This window comes from Notothenia rossii (assembly GCF_949606895.1).
Source record: "Notothenia rossii genome assembly, chromosome: 8".
NCBI classification, from domain to species: Eukaryota; Metazoa; Chordata; class Actinopteri; order Perciformes; family Nototheniidae; genus Notothenia; species Notothenia rossii.
This window is the reverse complement of record NC_136906.1, coordinates 16,264,350-16,284,432: the sequence shown is the minus strand read 5'-3', so window position 1 is coordinate 16,284,432 and position 20,083 is coordinate 16,264,350. Positions and strand designations below refer to the sequence as shown.

The following is a 20,083-nucleotide window of genomic DNA, read 5'->3' as shown; positions in this document are numbered from 1 at the left end:
TGCCCTGACATATAATGATCTCTGGGTGACAGTAATGGAACTCTTATGAACGATGATTTAGTGGATGAGCCTTAAATCTGAATCTAAGAATGACTTCTGGGTTACAGAGACCAGCCTCTTTCTCTTTCTGTCCACTGAGTGGCCAGGCTCCATAATCCATACTGCAGATAGATACATGTGTTGTTCTTCCTATGTGATGTGGTAGTGTGCATGTTGTGCACAGTGCTGCGTGGTCGTCTTCATGTGGAGACATCTGTTGCTTTAACATAATTACAGCCTACCCCCTCTTCTCCCTCACCACTAGAGACAACACACATGCATCACTCACTCTTTTTATGCTGTAGTAACAAGAGTTTAGTTTAGTCTTTTAACTTTTCCTCCTTCTCTCTTTATTTTACTTTAGCCTCTCTCATCCCATGGCATAAGGATCTTACGTTAGGATGCCTAAGTTAGGTTTATAAATACAGACATCTGTGGCTTTGTTGTGGCTTCAGACTGTGCCATTCCCTTTACACACACACACACACACACACACACACACACACACACACACACACACACACACACACACACACACACACACACACACACACACACACACACACACACACACACACACACACACACACACACGGTACTAGGACATGAAAATGCATGTTTTATGAATGAGTTCAAGCCTCTTGTGAATTTTTAAGAGCTCTGTGACATTTTGAGTGTAATCCCTGAACAGATGGGCTTTCCCAAAAATACACGGACACATGTGTGGGATATTCCTTTTAGAGTTTGCCAATAAACTGCTCTTTAATTACTCAATTTAGTCTGCTTTTGAAGTCGGACTATTATGTTTTAGTGCTGTTTTTTTTCCATCTGTCCACCTGCATTGTGTTGATGCAGTCTCCCTTAATGTAATGGATACTATCGCGTTGTCCACACAGGTGATCCCAAAGGACTACAAGACCATGACCGCCTTAGCCAAGGCCATCTCCAAGAATGTGCTGTTTGCTCACCTGGACGACAATGAGAGAAGGTACAACTGACAAATACACATTTAATAGATGGTAGATGTTTGCACAACACCCAGTGTAATGCCAGCAATCAAAATGGGACGTTTGTAAGCAGATAACATCATGTACAGGCCATTGTTCCAGTTGAATGTATTGCCCGCATGGCCACTGTGTGCCAGTGTTGCCTGCTTTGGGAGCATCTCCAGTGAGCAGAGGGATTGAAGTTTGAACATGGACAGCTGTAGCAGAAGAGGAGGGGTATGCAGCAAAGGGTGGGGAAGGGAGCAGCTGGATATGTCTGTGTGTTTGTAATGGGTTGTTTGGTTGGTTGTTATGGTACGCTGTCTATATGTCAGTATCGAGTTGTGAATTCAGATGTGGGCGGTGGTGCTGACATACACACTCAGAAATCAACGATTCTCCATACTCGTCTCGGAGAGAAAGGGATGCCAATTTCCCTTTATCCCTCTCTTTTCCCTCCCATCTTGTTCGTTCACATTCTTCATCTCTTCAAACACCCTCGAGCCATCCTTCCATCTGTCCCAGATCTCCAGTGATGGCGATCCAGCCTGGCAGCGGGAATAGGGTTTCATTGGCGGGGAGAATCCATTATGCCCCATGGAGAGGAAAACACCGGAGCTTTCCTGTTGGCTAAATCCTCCACAGACGAAACCCAAAACACACTCTTTTTCGGTCTTTTGTCAGTTGAAAATTCACCGTGCTTCCTTGGCATAGGCACGCAGGCCTCTGATTGCATGTCAGAGTTTCAGAAGCAGGCCCGAGCAGGGTGCAACATGTGATAGAGCCGGACAGTCTGAAAAACCATGTTCTTGGGTGGCTGATGCAGCAGATTAGAGTTACACCACAAAAATATGTGGCAGTAGACCGTAAACCATGAGGTTCTAATATACTTAAGGCCTCTTGGCATGCCACGCTATGTAAAGACTTTGTCATCGGCCCATGAAACCATGCATGATGTAAACATTTTTCGGCTTGCTGTCATGTTTGCTGTCTCGCTACACACAGCTAGCATCAACCATTAATGCTGTGCAGGAACTCGTTATTATGTCATTTGTGGGTGAACATGCAGCCCGCAGTGCTGAAGTCTCGAAGCTAGGGAAAAGCTTGTCTGATTTGCTGGATTGTATTGTGACATGGCAGTTAGTTGGCTATGCTGTCATCTAACTCTCTCTCCGTCGCTCTGACAGCCTCCCTCACGCTTCCTGTTTTTCCTCACTCTTCACTTTCTGCTGACGATGCTGGACGGCTGACTGGGTGCTTGGTCACATTGCGGTTGTGGTGCGGTTGTTGCTCCTGTTGCTCCTGAAGACAGAAGTGTATTGATGTATGGCCAATGTGGTACTCAAGAATGACTGAAAAAATGGCACACAGCAAGCAGCAGGCCTCTGCATATTGCTTAAATGCTGTAGAGAACACATGTTCTCATAAGGTTTGGGACAAACATTTGCCTGAGAAGGTGCGACTCTAGCTTATCCTACTTGATGTACAATACTGGTAATCTCCTATAGCAGCATATAAATATCTACAAGCTTGAGAGCGATCATTTTTGCACATTGATGCCTTCTGCTTTGGCATTGATGAAGTCCCAGCATGAAGTACATTGGCTTCTTTAGATGTGCCAGAACTGTCAAGGAATGACGCACATTAGCAGATGGAGTCTCACTGCACAGTCTTCTCTCTCTCTCTCTCTCGTTCGGTTTGCACCCCCTCCCTTCTCCTACCTCGTTCTGCAAACAGCTGGCCATTTGGGTCATCAGGTAGTCTTGCACATGTGGTCTCATTGGGTGAGAAGGTAGTGACAGTTGACCACTGCTCCTGTTAGTATAGGCCTCTGCAAGACAGAAAGGTGATGGTTCAGGGCATGCATCGCTGGATAAGAGCAAAACAAATATTTTATATTTTGTTCAGTAAATTCCCTAAAACATTTACCAAATGGCTATTTCTGTTTGAGTGCTAAAAGGAGATGCCATAAAACTGCCTGTGTGTCAAGAACACATTTTGTGTGATTAGTTACTCAGCAGTTATGTAAGCTGAACACCACACGATTTGTTCCCCCATTAGCACTATATTATGCTATTGCCTCCTTCAGTAATGACTAGGATCCAACACAATAAACCCTTCTTTGTTTCCCTGCCCTCTCCAATGCTCTCTTTTTCCTTTCATCACTTTTTTCCCTTTGTATCTCTCTGTTTCCATGTTGTCTTATGCTCTCTTAACCTTTCTTAAGTTACTTATCTGCCTCTCTAGGAATTCAGGAAGTCTGTGCTTGTTCTGTAAGCATTGCATTTTTGTTACCGAGATGAATAAGAGACAATGCTGTCTTTTCTTCTTTCAAATGTGCTTTTTTCTTGTCAAATTGTTTGCTTCTGCAGCAGGAGTACACTGTGCTGTATTCTCACATCAGTATGCAGTTTAAGTCTATAGCACAATCCATCTCGTTCTTGGAAACCAATCAAAATATGTCGTTTTCTACATGGATCAAGATTAATATCTGCATGTCTTGAACACAATGACCACCACCAAGTAAACTGACAAATTTAATCATCGAAACTTTAATAACTTTGTTGTTAAACCATTCCTTGACTTGCTCTAACATGCTACATACTGTAATGCTGAACTGCAGGAGTGTGTGTTAGCTTCCTTGTCCTTACAAATGGCTGAAAGTTGGGTCACAATAATGTCAAGGGTTTTTTAAGTGTATTGCTCGGACGTGCTTAAATCAATGTCATTAGATTGTATTGCAATAATTCCAGTGTTGAAGCCACTCCTCCAAACACCAAGAGTCACACATGTGTATACATGCACTTCATATATTTCAGCTGTGAAGCTTTCCACCACTCTTGCGTTGGGGCTGAGATGCTATACTGTGGTGTATATCTCAAGTGTGGGCCATTCTGGAGAAAAACTATATCCAGTAGGGAATCTTAGGTCGGCAGGATGTTATTTACACTAAGACAGCACTAGGGTCCGGCTTTGATCGTATGCCGTTTTGTAAATGTTTTCTTCCCCAGCTTTTATTGCCAGCAATGTACGGATTTCAGCATTTAGTTTGTTTGTGTTTGAGATAATCTGGATGGAGAATGAAAACAGAATGTAGAAAGGCATTAAGAGTAAAGTGAAAAGCTTTTTTTCCCCAAAAAAAACGAAACACTCTGCTTAAGTGAATCATAATCAGAAATACTTTATTGATCCTTGGAGGAAATGTTACTTTATCGTTGTTCCATTCTAGAATACATATATATTCAAGCAAAGATGCATTTTGAATATATATGGTGTACTAAATTACCTTTTGTATGACTAAAATAGTATTGATATCAAATGATTTTGCTTTTTAAGTAGACATTTCCGAGGTTAACTTTCCTTGGACATTTTCCAGCTCTTTGCAAGTCTATGTGCTCCTGCCTCTCTTTCTCCTTTTTAAATCCATACTCTTTGCTCTCTTCATCCCTCTCAATAGTCAGCTTTCTCAGAGGAGATCATGCAAATCCTTGCTGTAAACTATATAAACAATAGTTGAATGGAGATTGAAAGAGTTAAGTCATGGATAGGTTTAGGAGGACAAACGTATAGAACACTTGCAACCACACTCTATACACACAAGTGCAAAACCAAGCCCACAAATACCACCCCTCACTACAAAAGATGACAGGGATTACAATACATTATCATGAGAAACACACACACAGGCAGGACATTCTCAAGTATGCATGTCAGACTGTGTTCCCAGTGAGGCTGCTCCAGCTGGAAGCGCTAAGTCTTTGATTAACACACCATTCCATATGTCAAACTTTATGGCCCAAACGTTTCTGAGCTCCACCAGCCGCGCGTGTGTGTGTACTCCATCTTTTCTCAGCTGCCTGGAAGTCAAACCTCAACTCACTTTTTTGCCTTCCAGATTTCAAATTCTACACGTTTTATGTAATCAAAAGGCAAACTGAGGGGGTTATAGGTATGAAGAGATAATTACGCAAACTTTTTTGTATATAGACTATTTGAAATGTAAGTTATTCAGATTCCCTTAAAGAACACAAATACATTACTAGGCATTGTGGTAGTGTTAATGAAATGAAAAGTAAGGAATATTTTAGTTTTGCTGAACAAAAATACAATGGATTCTAAGAAATACTGTAGCTGTAAGCAAAATGAATTTATAATCCACCATTAGGGGCAGGGACGTGCAGACATTTGGAGGGGCTATTGCTCTAAACTGGAAAAAGGGCCTCCCCCTGTAAAAAAACATAAGACCTTTTCAAAATGGTAACTTGTTTTTAATGTAAAAGAAACCAAACAATTATTACATCAACTAAATTCAACAGTAATTCACATCTCATAACAAAATAAGCTAAGGCGACTACTTGCATTCGGTGACTTGATTTTAAAAATGAAAACCAGGGACATTTTTATTTTTGCGGTCCATATCTCACCAAAAATATCTAATGTTAGTAACTATTAGGCGTATATGGCGCAGTGGATAGAGCGTTGGTGTTGGGATCAGGGGGTCACAGGTTCAAACCCCACTGCAGTCAGCATGTCGTTGTGTCCCTGGGCAAGACACTTCACCCCAAATTGCTCCTGTGGGGATTGTCCACAGTATTGAGTATGTAAGTCGCTTTGGATAACAGCGTCTAACAAGTAACATGTAATTTAATATAATATTAAAGACAAAATGGGGACAATTCTGTTCTAATGTACTTTGACCATTGGAACTGCTGTGCAGTCCAGACATACTGATAAAATAGGGCCTCTAACTAATTACCTTAAATAAACTCACTATTTAATGAAACCAGTTCAATACACATTATTTGTATTCTTATCATTCTTTATGAGCGCAGTAGAGGTAAGGTATCTAATTACTTATTTATTTAGTATTCCATAACTTAGTAACAGAGATGGTCAAACTAAAGTGGTAGAGACATGGCCGAAATCCTACAATGAAGCAGGACAGTGAACTGTTCACCCGTGAGAGGGCGATCAAGAAAAGAGAGCGAGCGGCCCCATTGAGGGAGTTTACAGATGAAAAGATAATAACAACAAGTAGGCTATATTTAGGTGTTTTTTTGTAAATAACTGACGGTATCAAGAGGAAGTAAAGTCCCTTGGTTTGTCCCATATACACTAACTGCCATGAGACAACACAAAATCAAGTTTCCAAAATCCGACACTGAGGTGGTCTTAACGCACCGGCAGATGACAGCGCTGACAACGTGTGTTTCCCGCAGCGAGACGCTACAATACTAATTGTGGGCTTATCATGTTGATTCGGCCACAACAGACAAAAGAAAAACAAACTTTCGCTCTCTCCAGAGGGGCAGGTCAGCCAAAAAGGCCAAACAGGCCGTTGCCCGGGCAACATTAGCCCGTACCTGTGCACGTCCCTGATTAGGGGACAGTCTCTCCGTCTGTTTATCTGTTTGACCTTGGCTGGTCCCTGAACTGATGTCTGAATTACTGGGTGGACCCCTCTATTTGCTTCCCATTAGCTGCTATAATGACCCCATTATGATATGCCCACACGAACAGACATACACGCACACACGATAAGCTGGGAACAGGTGTTTTATTTCACATTGTGCCAAGCCTGCTTTACTAACACTCAAACCAGCATGCAACCACCTGTCTCAACACTGTAACTATACTGGAGTTGTTATCACATCAACTCAAACTGTTATCGTATCTAACCATCTGCATGTGTGATTATTCTGTTTTGGTTTCAGCCAACAAACAGCGCTTAGATGATAGTTTTCAGATTAGAGGTTTTGACAAGAAAATGCCAGGCTGATAACTGAGGGTTTTGCATTTGGATATGGATGTCAAGTTTATGTATGTGTGTGTGTGTGTGTGTGTGTGTGTGTGTGTGTGTGTGTGTGTGTGTGTGTGTGTGTGTGTGTGTGTGTGTGTGTGTGTGTGTGTGTGTGTGTGTGTGTGTGTGTGTGTGTGTGTGTGTGTGTGTGTGTGTGTGTGTGTGTGTGTGTGTGTGTGTGTGTGTGTGTGTGTGTGTGTGTGTGTGTGTGTGTGTGTGTGTGTGTGTGTGTGTGTGTGTGTGTGTGTGTGTGTGTGTGTGTGTGTGTGTGTGTGTGTGTGTGTGTGTGTGTGTGTGTGTGTGTGTGTGTGTGTGTGTGTGTGTGTGTGCGTGCGTGCGTGCGTGCGTGCGTGCGTGCGTGCGTGCGCGCTTATTTGCACCTATGCATGCGCAGAGCCTGTTTGTCCAGGTGCACCCTTGATGAGATTTGCCTGCCTATCACCCCACCACTTCCACTGGTTGAATGCCCATTGTAAATCAGTCTTTCAATATGGTCAGTAGCGCTATCGCCTGTTTAAACACTCATTCTTTTAGTTCCTACCGTATTAGTGTTCCTTATCTAACTTTCTATTGAAGTGATACTATATGAAATGAGATGTATGATAGCAGTAGAGCGTGTACTGTATGAGTTATTGTCCGTCTGTTTTTTCAGCTTTTCTGCACACTCGGAAAAAATGACCTTGATGATCTCCAACTTAATGCGTGAGTGCAACCATGAAGGCAAGGCAGGCTGGGACGGACACAGAAGCAATCATTTGAGGTCACATTTAGAGAGGGATTAATACAAGAGGAAGAGGCTCCTCTGGGTAATCTGTCAGCAACACATTTAGTTTTCCCTTGACACAAACAAAACAAATAGACACGTAGATCTCCTCTCTACATGTGCATTAGTCTAATTCCCTCATACAGTACCAGAAATCACTCCCCTGGGGACAGCAAAGACACAAGAAGCTCTGCTGTCAGTGCAACCACATCAATATTCTGGCAGGCAGGAGGAGGCCCTGTGAATCCCATTCCTCGAGCCGCCTTGGCAGACTTTGCAATATTCTAAAATAATACTGCCATCTGGTAACAGGAGTTGTAACATATTTTCAGGCCAGGACCCAACTGTTATATATATATATATATATATATATATATATATATATATATATATATATATGAGAGAAGCAGAACTTTAAAATGGTGTAGTTAAGATGTTACAGCTATGGGTACAATAGGGGGAAGGGTTGGAAAGAGGTGATGCTTACCTCATCCTGCCTGCTTTAATCCTCTAATTAACAAGCAGAGTAATGAGTTGATGAAGTGACCGATTAGATGATCTTTGACCCCTAAACCCTGACCTCTGCACCTTTCCCACTAGCCCCTGCCGATGGACAGGGAACATCTTTAGTGTACTGGCACTCTTTGTCTTTGTGTGTGTGTGTGTGTGTGTGTGTGTGTGTGTGTGTGTGTGTGTGTGTGTGTGTGTGTGTGTGTGTGTGTGTGTGTGTGTGTGTGTGTGTGTGTGTGTGTGTGTGTGTGTGTGTGTGTGTGTGTGTGTGTGTGTGTGTGTGTGTGTGTGTGTGTGTGTGTGTGTGTGTGTGTGTGTGTGTGTGTGTGTGTGTGTGTGTGTGTGTGTGTGTGTGTGTGTGTGTGTGTGTGTGTGTGTGTGTGTGTGTGTGTGTGTGTGTGTGTGTGTGTGTGTGTGTGTGTGTGTGTGTGTGTGTGTGTGTGTGTGTGGAGGTGTAAAAACAATAATAAATAAATCAACGAGAGATAGAAAACCCAAACAAACAATAGCAAAGTGAAAGACACTAAAAAGTGCCCAAGAGAGATCCGCCTCATCTCGAGTTCCAGCTGCAGTTTATTTAAGGATTGTGCGAAGGGACAAAACAACAAAGAGGATGCAATGTGAGATAGTGTGCTGCGTAGGCTTATCACATTATAACCACTCTCATCCTCATATCTGATAGCTCTCTCATTAGAATCAATAGATGTGTAACTTTAGGTCTGTGCTTTGGGGAATTGGTTTATATTCGAAACACAGGCTTGCAATTTCTAAAAGAATAAAACAAATGTTTTGGTAAACTACGACTAAATGCATAGTTACAGCCACATACTACATACTGTACATGTCCATCTACATGGAAACTAGAGCTGCTGCTATTATTACTTAAAGAAACAATAAATTGTTATCTATTTTGATTATTAATTATTATTATTAAGTAATCTTTCATGCATTTTAGTCCCTCAAATATGAACATTTCCTGCCTTTTCTGTTTTATATCATATTTAACTGAATATCTTTGGGTTTTGGACTGAAGAGACAAGACTGAAGGGGAACATCTTTCTGAAATATTATTGACAAAAAAAAGTTTTAAAATCAATTGTTAGGTTAAGCCCTAATACACATTGACACTCAAAATGTGCAGTTACCATAAAGCAGCCCCTAGGGGGTGTTTTTGCCACACAGATAATACAGAAATGAACTCTCTTGAGTCTTTCCTTAGCTTTTCCTAGTCAGACAGTTGCACTGGAAACAAGAACACAGTCATTGTCTGCCTACATGCTTGGACACTAACTTACTCTTATATGACACCCTGAATGCTTCCTGGCAGCTTGAGGTGCAGGGGAAACAGGATGTAGTGGCACTGAATGGATGTCTGTTTGTCTTCTCCCGTTAGAATCGTGATTTTGTAGACACTATTGAGGAAGTCCCTTGCGTGACTGTATTGTAGCTATTTGTGTTACTTTTCCCGCCATTGAGAGAACCTGTTTCTCTGTGTGTGTTCAGGTGTGAGACTAATGTGACTGGGACTGAGATTTGTATTTTATGGCAGGCTACGCAATAACAGCACTAACAAATGAGCAGGTTTCTGTTGTGTGCTGTTAAGTGTATTTGTTTGCATGTATGTTTGTGTTTCCTGTCTGGTACTCCCCTCATTGACTCTCTGTGTGCTCTCATCCCCGGTCTTCCTGAGAGCCCGGTGGTCCTCTTTTTCCCCTTTTCAGAATCCACCACTTTCTCTCCCTTTTTCTCTTCCTGTCTTTCTCACTCTCTCAGTCATGCAGACTCATTCACATATACATCCACACTTACATCCAGTCCCTCCCCCACAGTCTTCTCTCTCCATCCCCTGCATGGCTTTGTGCTGCTGCCACAATGCCAGGGGCCAGGCGATGAGGTCACTCTCCACAGGAGAGCTGCAGGCCTGACTGAACCTCGACCATCCCCACCATCATCCAGCACAGAAACTAACAGGCCAGCAGCCTCACCTCCCCCAGCACACTGCATCTGTCCCTCAGCTCAGACTACTTAACCTTTACGCCCATGAACACAACAAGGCACACACACAAACATATCATTTGCAGGAAGCTCATATTGCATATGTACATGCATGCTTACAAGATAGTACAGATATACAGACATGGACATTAACAAGTGCAAACACACACACACACACACACACACACACACACACACACACACACACACACACACACACACACACACACACACACACACACACACACACACACACACACACACACACACACACACACACACACACACACACACACACTGTGCAGATTGTTGGAAACTTTTGTCCTCTCTTATACCCTCTGCTGTGTTTTTAACTAGTCCCCTGTTACCTCTTCCGCCCCCTGTCATCTTTCTCTATCCTTCACTCCATCCACTTCTCCATCCAACTCTTTACAAAGTAGTGAGTCATGTAGTAGTGTCTGGAGAGCTTTTAGAAAGTTGCATCCCCTCCAAAAATGTACCCCAGAGTCTGTGCAGGACAGTTTTCCAGCCTACCATGATTCATCCTTGCCTTTTCAGCTGCTTACACCATCAATGTGAATGTGTGTGTAACTGTGTGTGTAGGTGTGTAGGTGTGTATATGAGTGTGTGAGTGTGTGAGCATGAGTGAGAGAATGTTTGTGCTACAAAACTATTTTGACAAGTCTTGACATAAAAAGTAGTGGGAGCACCAGTAACGCAGGATGTATGGTTATTTCACTCACTTAATGTTATGTTTGAATGCTGCACACTGCTGAAAAACTGCTGAACAGGTTTGAATCAAGCACAATGACACAACGTTCATGTATGTGTGAGCAGGTCTCACTGACGCACATGAGTGCAATAAAATAGAAAGGAGAAAAAAAGAAAGTGGCCTACGCTTTAGATCTGCGTTGCAATTGGATCAAATGTCAACAGTGGGAGACGTTGTGAACCAGCTCAATCTCACCCCAATCTGTGTGCGTGTTAAGTACATTGCTAAGATGTCACTCAGGGCGTTTGTGATCGTGCACAGTGCCACGTTTCATTGCATGATAATGAACATGTAGGGTAAATGTGGGAGTGTGCATGACAGTGACTTCCTACCCAGAATTTGCCCCTGCTGTGGGGACGTGATGTTCCTTCTACCCTTCAGTGCTTTTTTAGCTCAGTTTGGCCCAGAGCTCGTCCCACACACTGACCACCTCACATTCACGGAGAGAGAGCAGCCCAGCACCCTACAGAATAGCCCTAGTTGGCCCATGGCCTCCTATTGTATACATCCCGTCTGCTTTGTCTATGCTACTGTGATAGCTTCCAGTGTACAGGCACAGACAACAGTCTTGTTATAGCGCGTTAATTCTCCCATGACCTCGTCGTTGGTTTGTGGGTGTCACTGTGGTCAAGTTTTATTTAGATCAGAGGTGCTCAGCCCATTTCCATGCTGGTTTAAATGTCTAATGGAGCTTGAGTTTTAGCAATTAGGCCATTATGGAGCAGGTGATTTGACCAAAGCTGTTTTGTGAAGATGAATTTCAAACAAGATCGTAAGTCACTGCCTGTCTTGATAATGTCCAGTGTTTATTTTAATTGATTTGAATATTTATTTATTTTTCATTTTCGGTTTACAAAAAAGTCTTTCTACACTTTCATTGCTTAGTTCAAGAGCTTTTATATTTGTTTGAGGTGGTTTACATCTTGATAGACGCGTTTAAATTAAATAAGGAGTGTTTTGATTACAAACAATAATCATGAAACCTAGCTGTTTAAAATTAGAAAAAATAAGGTACTCATTGCATCCAGCAAGTTTCCATGCTTTGTTGTAACAGCAAAATGAAGTTTCCAGTTAGCATGATGCTAACATTAGCGCATTCCAGGGTGTTATCACATTAAACATGAGGTGCTAGTGGGTTGCTCAACACTGTCCAGGTCTGAACGCTGTGTGTCTGATGAGACCGTCTGTTTACAGCAGGGAATGCCTTACGTCAGTCAGATGTCAGCTATTGAATGTCAACTATTCCTCTCTCCTCGATGCACCCGGTGCACCTATTACCTCACTGCCCGCTACACAACTTGATGGGGTTCATACACATTTACACATACACATGAGTACTGCACAGTTTTAGCCTTAAGCATCTCTACAGTTGATGCCTCATTCTTTTCTCCATCTAGTCATCTTCTCACCCTCCCCTCCCTCGTCTTCCGGGCCCGGGGCATGCTCTCCGTCTCAAATTCAGTGTATATACCTATGTGTTTGAGCGTGCATGCATAATGTGCCGTGTTGTGTAAACACCTCTCAGGTTTAAACCCCAACAAAAGACAATTTGTGTCCCGATCTGCTTCTCAAATGCTTATCTTGTTCTAGGGCTTGTCTTCTGTGAGATGGGAATGAGGGAGGGAGGGAGGGAAGGGCGTGGGAGAGAAAAAGACATGCCCGCGGGACAGCGGCATCTTTCTGATGTTTAGCGACGTGTCAGGATATGTGTGTGAGTGTGTGTGTGTGTGTGTGTGTGTGTGTGTGTGTGTGTGTGTGTGTGTGTGTGTGTGTGTGTGTGTGTGTGTGTGTGTGTGTGTGTGTGTGTGTGTGTGTGTGTGTGTGTGTGTGTGTGTGTGTGTGTGTGTGTGTGTGTGTGTGTGTGTGTGTGTGTGTGTGTGTGTGTGTGTGTGTGTGTGTGTGTGTGTGTGTGTGTGTGTGTGTGTGTGTGTGTGTGTGTGTGTGTGTGTGTGTGTGTGTGTGTGTGTTTGAGAGAGAGAGAGAGTTAAAGAGGCAAGGTGGGAAGATCAGAACTCTTGGCACCTGTACACAAAGTAAAGGTTTTTTTAATCTGCGTATGATATATATTTTGTGCATTCAGTGGAATTACTGTTTTATCTATCTGTGGGAAAGAGGATACCTTTCTCTTAGAGTCTCTCTCTTTCTCTGTGTCTCTTTCCCTCATTCCAGTGACACTTCCTCTGTAGACACTTCAGAGAGGTAGAGGCTTAGTCCTGTCAGCGCCTGATTCAGCCTGACCACTTTTTTCTCTAAGTGGAGGAAGAGCTCGCTTTTTCCTGTCCTGGGGCAACAAACATCGGAGACAGAGGGCATTAGGAAATGTGTGAAAATGTTTGGGACTGAAGTTTACTCTAAACAGACAAGACAAGGAAATAAGTTAAGAGTAAACAGAGGAAAAACACATTTTAGTGTTAACAGAATAGCATATCAGCTTAATCTTTAAACTGACCGAATGCAATAAAGGGAATGGAAAAGGAAGGAAAGGGAGAGGAAAGAATGGTAGTGACTGCAGGGTTGGACATGTTTGTGATGTTTCAAGGCTGACATCATGGCTGCTTCAGCAGGTGGTGTGTGTCGGATCATCAGGTAGGCCTGTAAAACAGCCATGTCACACTAAACAGCAGTCTGGAAGGTGGAAAGCAGGGAATCTCTATACATTGCACCATAATGCCAGCAATGTAGTTTGGGACTAAGCCGAACGTTTTAGTAAGTAGTATGTAATCCTCTTTCTTAATACAGCTCAATTGTTTATAGACATGAGTATGCGAGAAGCAGAAAAATACATGTGATATTTGCCCACAAGTAACCTTAGATAACCTTACTGTATTATCGTTACTTTGCTCGGAAAATGATTCAGCTGTTCTCTGAAGTGGCATACAATAATCCTATGATTTTAGACATCAAAGATCCTGATGAGGCATATATTTACAGTCAAGATCCCGTCAAAGTATTGGTGGTTGTTCTCCGCCCTGTAACACATCCTCATTTCTCCTCACATCCTCCTATCAACCACTCCTTCTCTTCTCACTGTTTTACTCCTCAGACTGGTCCTTTCTTCCACTGCCATGAACTCTGTCTGTCTGTCTGTCTGTCTGTCTGTCTGTCTGTCTGTCTGTCTGTCTGTCTGTCTGTCTGTCTGTCTGTCTGTCTGTCTGTCTGTCTGTCTGTCTGTCTGTCTGTCTGTCTGTCTGTGTGTGTGTGTGTGTGTGTGTGTGTGTGTGTGTGTGTGTGTGTGTGTGTGTGTGTGTGTGTTTGTTCTATTTCTATTTCTATTCCAAACCCTCCCATTGCCATGCCATCAACACAACAGTGTGAGGAAAGCTCTGATGCTCTAGGTAGGTACTAGTTATGGTAAGGAGGTGATAAGGCCGGATTGCCCTCTCATGAAGTTGGCATTGGCAGGCTAGTGGAGTCCAAGGTGCCAGAGCCAGTTCAGTGGTAGTTCATTCTGATATTTTATCTGACGACTGCTGCTTCAATTAGGCTCAAAGGTTTCAGGAAAGCTACTGTGTCAGTCGGTATTTCCATTCTTCTCTGTTATGCAAGTAATTGCTTATGTTTGTTTGAATCACCGTGACCATTAACACATTAGCCTTTACCACAGCAACACAGGCTCATGGATTTATGTGTCGAATTCTTCTGAATCAGTCCTCCAGTATGTTCGAGTAAAGAAAGGGACATCTCAACAGTGTACTATAGGTCAATAATATAGATTAGACAGTATAGATTATAGATTTGGACATAGTCAATGCAAGGCAAGGCAGGTTTATTTATATAGCACTTTTCAACACAAGGCTATTCAAAGTGCCTTACAAAAATGAAAGACATTAAGAACATAAAACACATTACAAACATTAAAAAGCAAAGATAATACAACATGAATAAGACAGGTACATGAATAAAAGTTACAGTGCAGTGTAAGATGTGAATAGTTCAATTAAAAGTAGCGGCAGAAAGAAAGTCTTCTCTCAACACAAAATGTAGGAAAGATACGCACCTCAACACTGCATTTGAATATGAATGTAGAGATTAGACATCAGCAGTGTTCACACAGATCACCAGATTGGCCCATGTGCTCCTCTACTGCGCCGCACACATATTGAGACATATATCTACACTTTGAAGCAACAGAAGTTTACACCAAGTTTACACCCCTTATAAACCCACCAGGGCCAGGTGTGTGGTTTTAACACAGCATGCTGCCTGCCCTCTGTTGGTTTTAAATATAAGTTTCACCATTTAATCACACTGCCTTTTCTAACTAGAACTCTTTAGATCTCCACTATGCCTACATTATCTCACTATTAGACCTTAGATTCAAGAAAGAAATATCAGTCTGACACACACTTCCAATATATTCTCAAAAAACGTTTTACAGTGTGCAATGATCCATTGTAACTTAAAAGACCGCTTTGTTTTTCTTTAAGCTTTTGTATGTGATCAGAGCCCCATAGACCAAAGCCAAGGGCGGACAGGGAAAAGGCCAGTTGAGTGTTGGAGAAATGAGGCGTCTCTTTCTCCTCTTCCCTCCAACATTGTTGACCATCTGTAAGTGGTCTTTGCCACCAGCCGTAAACTGTTATGTCCACCTGTAAACCTCCAGGACCACCCCTGTGTTCGGCATAGGCAAGTTCACACCAGCCCAGACAAAGACTAGGACCCTGTAAAATCATTTTAAAAGAAGCTCAACCAAGAGCAGTGGGGAAATGTAGAGTTTTTATATCTACGGTAAAAGTCAAAAGGAAACTATGATAAGGTTTAAAATGTGTCTTCTCGATGTGAAACATGTGTCATTGTGTCTGTCAGTAACACGTGCTATAATAATTGTTAAGTTTAACAAGAAAAAGCGCATACGTCTGTTAACCACAAGACATTTAAACGCAGGTTAATAGGAATTTAAATCTCAGAATAACAAAAGATTAAAACAAAAGGGTGTTCTTTCCATTTGGCACCAGCTTAAACCAATATAGCTGTTGTTTTATGAAGTGTGTTGCCGATTCTATTGTTTAACCTCGGCTACATAGTTTTTAAAGTGGACCCCTGATGTTTGTTCTTCGTCAAAGGGGACCTTTGTGGTGTGTCTTCATAAAATTGGACACAACACGCATTGTTTCTAAAGTTTGGAGGCTGATGTGAAGAAATGGGCAGCAGCTGGCATGACCTGGTCCCTCCGTTCTTTGCTATGCCTCTGGGGAAACACAGGGCACGTGCCAAGAGCTTTGATGTCATAAATATCCTCCCTGAAAGCTTCAGCACTGTATAATTATACCTCCTTCCCCTCTCCTCCTTCTCTCTCTTACTCACTGTCATACTACTGCCCATTGTCAGCATTGTATGTGTGTCTGCATGTGAGTGTGTATGTGCTTATGTGTTTATGTAATTAGATGGTTTAAAAAAAGAGCTGTCATTGTGTCCACAGCAACACAGCTCAGTGGGGTGGGTTGGTTGTTCTCTGTGAGTAACTTTGGCTGATTGTGCTCAACTTTAAACTCTGGACATTAAACTGTAATCCACTTAGTCAGCCTCGTAAAGCTGTTTTCCATCTTACTGTGATATACACATAATGAGTCACACAACAGGCTAGTAAACAATTCAGTTACATCATCAGTGAAAACGTAATGTATGTTTTGATCCTTTTCTGTGAGTTCACTTGTGATTTAAACATTATGCTGACTAATCACAACTCTTCACCTGGCAGCCTTACAAAAACCAATACATGTTTTTCATAGCAACGTGCCACTTAAGGAAAATGTGATGATAGTATACACAATGCAGTCCTCCCAGAGCTTTAAACTCTATGTAGGCTTCAGTTAGTATGCAGAATAGTTTCTGTCAAACATTACAAAGTCAATCAGCCGGCAGGACTCCTGGAAACATAATATCATCTGCATATCTATCTCATAGCTTACTCATTATTACATTGGAGTCCTAAGGGTTGTAAAATGTCTCTAAGAGCAGATCATGATTAATAAGGAATGAAGCGTTTTTAACCTTTTTTATATTTGTATATAATTTGGCCCTTTGATGGATCTTTTCACCCTTGTATAATGTTATAATGTTGATTGGTTTTTCCCTCTACTGCATCTACAGGGAGATCAGAGTCAGGCAGCCCTTGTTGTTAATTTATTTGATTAAACTTCTGAAATCTACTAAAGAATCACCATGTCACCCTGCTGCCTTTGACAAGCCTTCAAAATGTACATTTATAACACAAATCAAGTGTAGATTTGTTGTCCCTAAGCCAGTTCTTATACAATATTGTGGAGAGTTTTAAAACAAAGACTATTGTTCTGATTTGCCAGAATCAGTAATCCGAATTACTATCAACTGTGGTTGTGTATATAATCCTTCAAGCTCTTACGGTATGAACGCTGTGCCAGCCAAACCAGTGGCGAATCACTGCCAAGAACAAACTTGGAGGGCGGGGAAGTTCCAATACGTGGTGCAGTTGTTGATTGTTTGGGTTATTGCAAAACGTCTTCAATCCAGACGAGTGAGCATTCTGGATGGGTGCACCATTAAGGGCTTGTGTAACTCAACATTCTGCGGCCCATTAAGTTAAACAAAGACATGGCGGCATGCTGCACTGTTTAAGAGACCCTTGGTGTTAATGGCATAATGGCGCTGCTGTGTGTTGAGGTAGTAATGTAAGCGATAAGTCGTCTGCTGCTGAACAAATAAACAGCTGTGTTGTAGGAGAGATTAACAGCAAGAAGGGGAGAGGTGATGGGGAAAGGCAGTCTTCGCCAACTAAGAACAACAAGCAATCCAGCTACAACAAGCAGGCCTGAGTTTATTTAATTAATGACTGAAATCCCCCAAGCTAACCACAGTTTTATGGCTGTTTGAGAACAATAATAGGCTGTTGCTGCATATTTGCGTGCTTGTATGTAAAAGAGAGTGAAGGCGCACATAAGCTTTTCCATTCCTTCCTGCAAAAACACACACAAACATGTCTGTATGCACTCGATGTGTTGTCAAATCTGACCTGCAACCTGACCTGGCAGCTATACATTTCCCCTGTTCCTTGGTTAATCTCATTGCAAAAAAGCACAGTTTATTTGCATAAAGGTGTCTTTTTTGTCTCGTTGTATTCATTTTGATTTTAATCATATTTTTTGCTTCACCAGTCTCTGCTGCTTCCCTAGCATTATTCAAAACGGTATCATTTTCTCTAGATCCAAACAGACCCATCCAAGCAACGCACTACACATCACACATGTACGTATATGGACTGTGTGTGTGCACGGGATAATAACCACTTAGATTAGAATAGCATTATATGTATGTGTTATATTTTTCGGTGTACGTTCTTACATGCATGTGTACATTTGTCGCAGGGAAGTATTTCCACATATCTGAACCATGACACAAGCCTATTCTCCCTCCTGAGGGTTGAGGTGAACTTCCCTTAGTCTGCAGGGTCCCTCTCTCTCTCTCTCTCTCTCTCTCTCTCTCTCTCTCTGTCTCTATCAGAACAACACATCCATTGTTGAGGGGGGGGGCTCTACCTTTAAATAAGGTCAGAGGGTCTACAGGTAGCGGAAAGGACAAGATTAATCACTTCATCTGGGACAGGGAGGGAGGGGGTGATAGACCAAGAGATGAGAGAAATAGGTGGGCCTGTGAGAGAATTAGAGGGAAGAAAGGGGTAATTGAGAGGGGAGAGGAAGAGAAAAAGTGATAGAGAGTAGACAGGGAGGAAGTTGGGGATGAAGAAAGGGAAAGAGAGACAGGTAGAGACGAGGGGAAGTAATTACCTGCATAAGTGTCATTGTTGAGCTCATCGATGCATTCAGCGAGAGGCAGGGCTTGGAGAGAGGGAGGTGGTCAAGGGTAATTACCTTACCACGGGTTAGCTCGTCTTTGATCCCCTCGCTATGACTGTGGCCCAATTGCAATCCGGCCACTACGCCATCTCCCTATCCCCATCAACTCCGTTTTAGTGTAGAGGAACTGGATCATTCCAAATAAATAAGCGGGGATTGGGTGTGGGCTGTAAAACCCTACAACAGCAAGTCTGCACTGATACTGACTGAACCAGCTGCCAACGGTACTGACCACGTACAATGCCATTCTGTGCCAGTCATGCAAACATTTACTAGGTGACATTTAACATTGTCTTAAAAACAACTTGGTTACATTTTATCCAAGATCAGTTAAACCCTTTTCTACCTTAGAAAGCAGTAAACTCTACAGCTTGTACGGGTGGTGAATTTATATACTATTCATACTAACAGCTGCGCCACTCTGGCCCGCCTCATAGTCATCCAACATTGCCCATATTTTGGAAAGCTGGGAGTTAGAGGGTGGCATTACTGCCAAGATGGCGATGACCAAAGCCGCTCACTTTGATCTTCATAACGGCTCTTCAAAGTCCTTTGGGTGACATCTTGGAGACCATGTTCATGTTTTATTTAGTCCAAGCTACACCATAAGAGAAGGGAGCTTCGTTTAGCTGTGATTCTGAATACAAACAGTATTCACTCTGTCAGAGGGAGGGTGAGCATACTTGGTGTGTGATGATCATCATCAACAGTATCATCAACAATAGCTCATGCCTAATAACAAGCTGTCTTGAGTTAGATAGCATTGAAACATTGCATGAAAGTGACTCGTATATGCTGATTTTCTACACATTATTAGTTACAGTACGTGAGCATGTCCCTGACTAAACAGACTCCATGCAGAGAGCAGGTGGTCACAGATGTGAGGAGAGTTGAGAGACTCTTGCAGATGTTGCCCTGACTAATCCTCATCAAAGCCAATGTGTTTGTTTGTCATATGAGAGTGCCAGTTTGCGTGTTTTCCTCATGAATGCATGTGCTCAAATATGTTGTTGTGTTACCAAGTGTGTGTGTGTTTTGACATGCAGTGTACTAGCTGCAACCATAGTACCACGTGCATATATTGGAAGTTGTGTTGAGAGTAACTCATTTGTGCATGTGCATCTTTGAGCCTGTGCTTTACACTTCAAAGAGAAATTGTGTTTTTTGTGTGTGTGTCAGTGGCCAGCTGCATCGCACTGGGCCTACCTGTGGTTGTTGTTGGCTCAAATCCACCTTCTTCAGTCTGCTTTTTATTCCTTGTCACATAAAAAAATACCAACAGGGTCCGTTCACTTCCAAACCACTCAATAACATCCTCAGATCTTCTCCAACATCTGTTGACCTGCCGTTTCTTTACCGGGTGATCATGAAAAGCAACACTTTTATGTC

The 20,083-nt window shown here is 42.4% G+C and overlaps 1 protein-coding gene across 4 annotated transcripts in view; it reads left to right on the top strand.

Moving 5' to 3' along the window:
* The window catches only part of prkar1b (protein kinase, cAMP-dependent, regulatory, type I, beta), a 65,023-nt gene that overhangs the window by 16,029 nt on the left and 28,911 nt on the right, over positions 1 to 20,083 (top strand). For all 4 annotated transcript variants that reach the window (XM_079642919.1, XM_079642921.1, XM_079642918.1 and 1 more), the window contains one exon: positions 936 to 1,027. In XM_079642919.1, the coding sequence (XP_079499045.1) occupies positions 936 to 1,027 (92 nt within the window). The remainder of the gene's footprint in view (positions 1 to 935; positions 1,028 to 20,083) is intronic.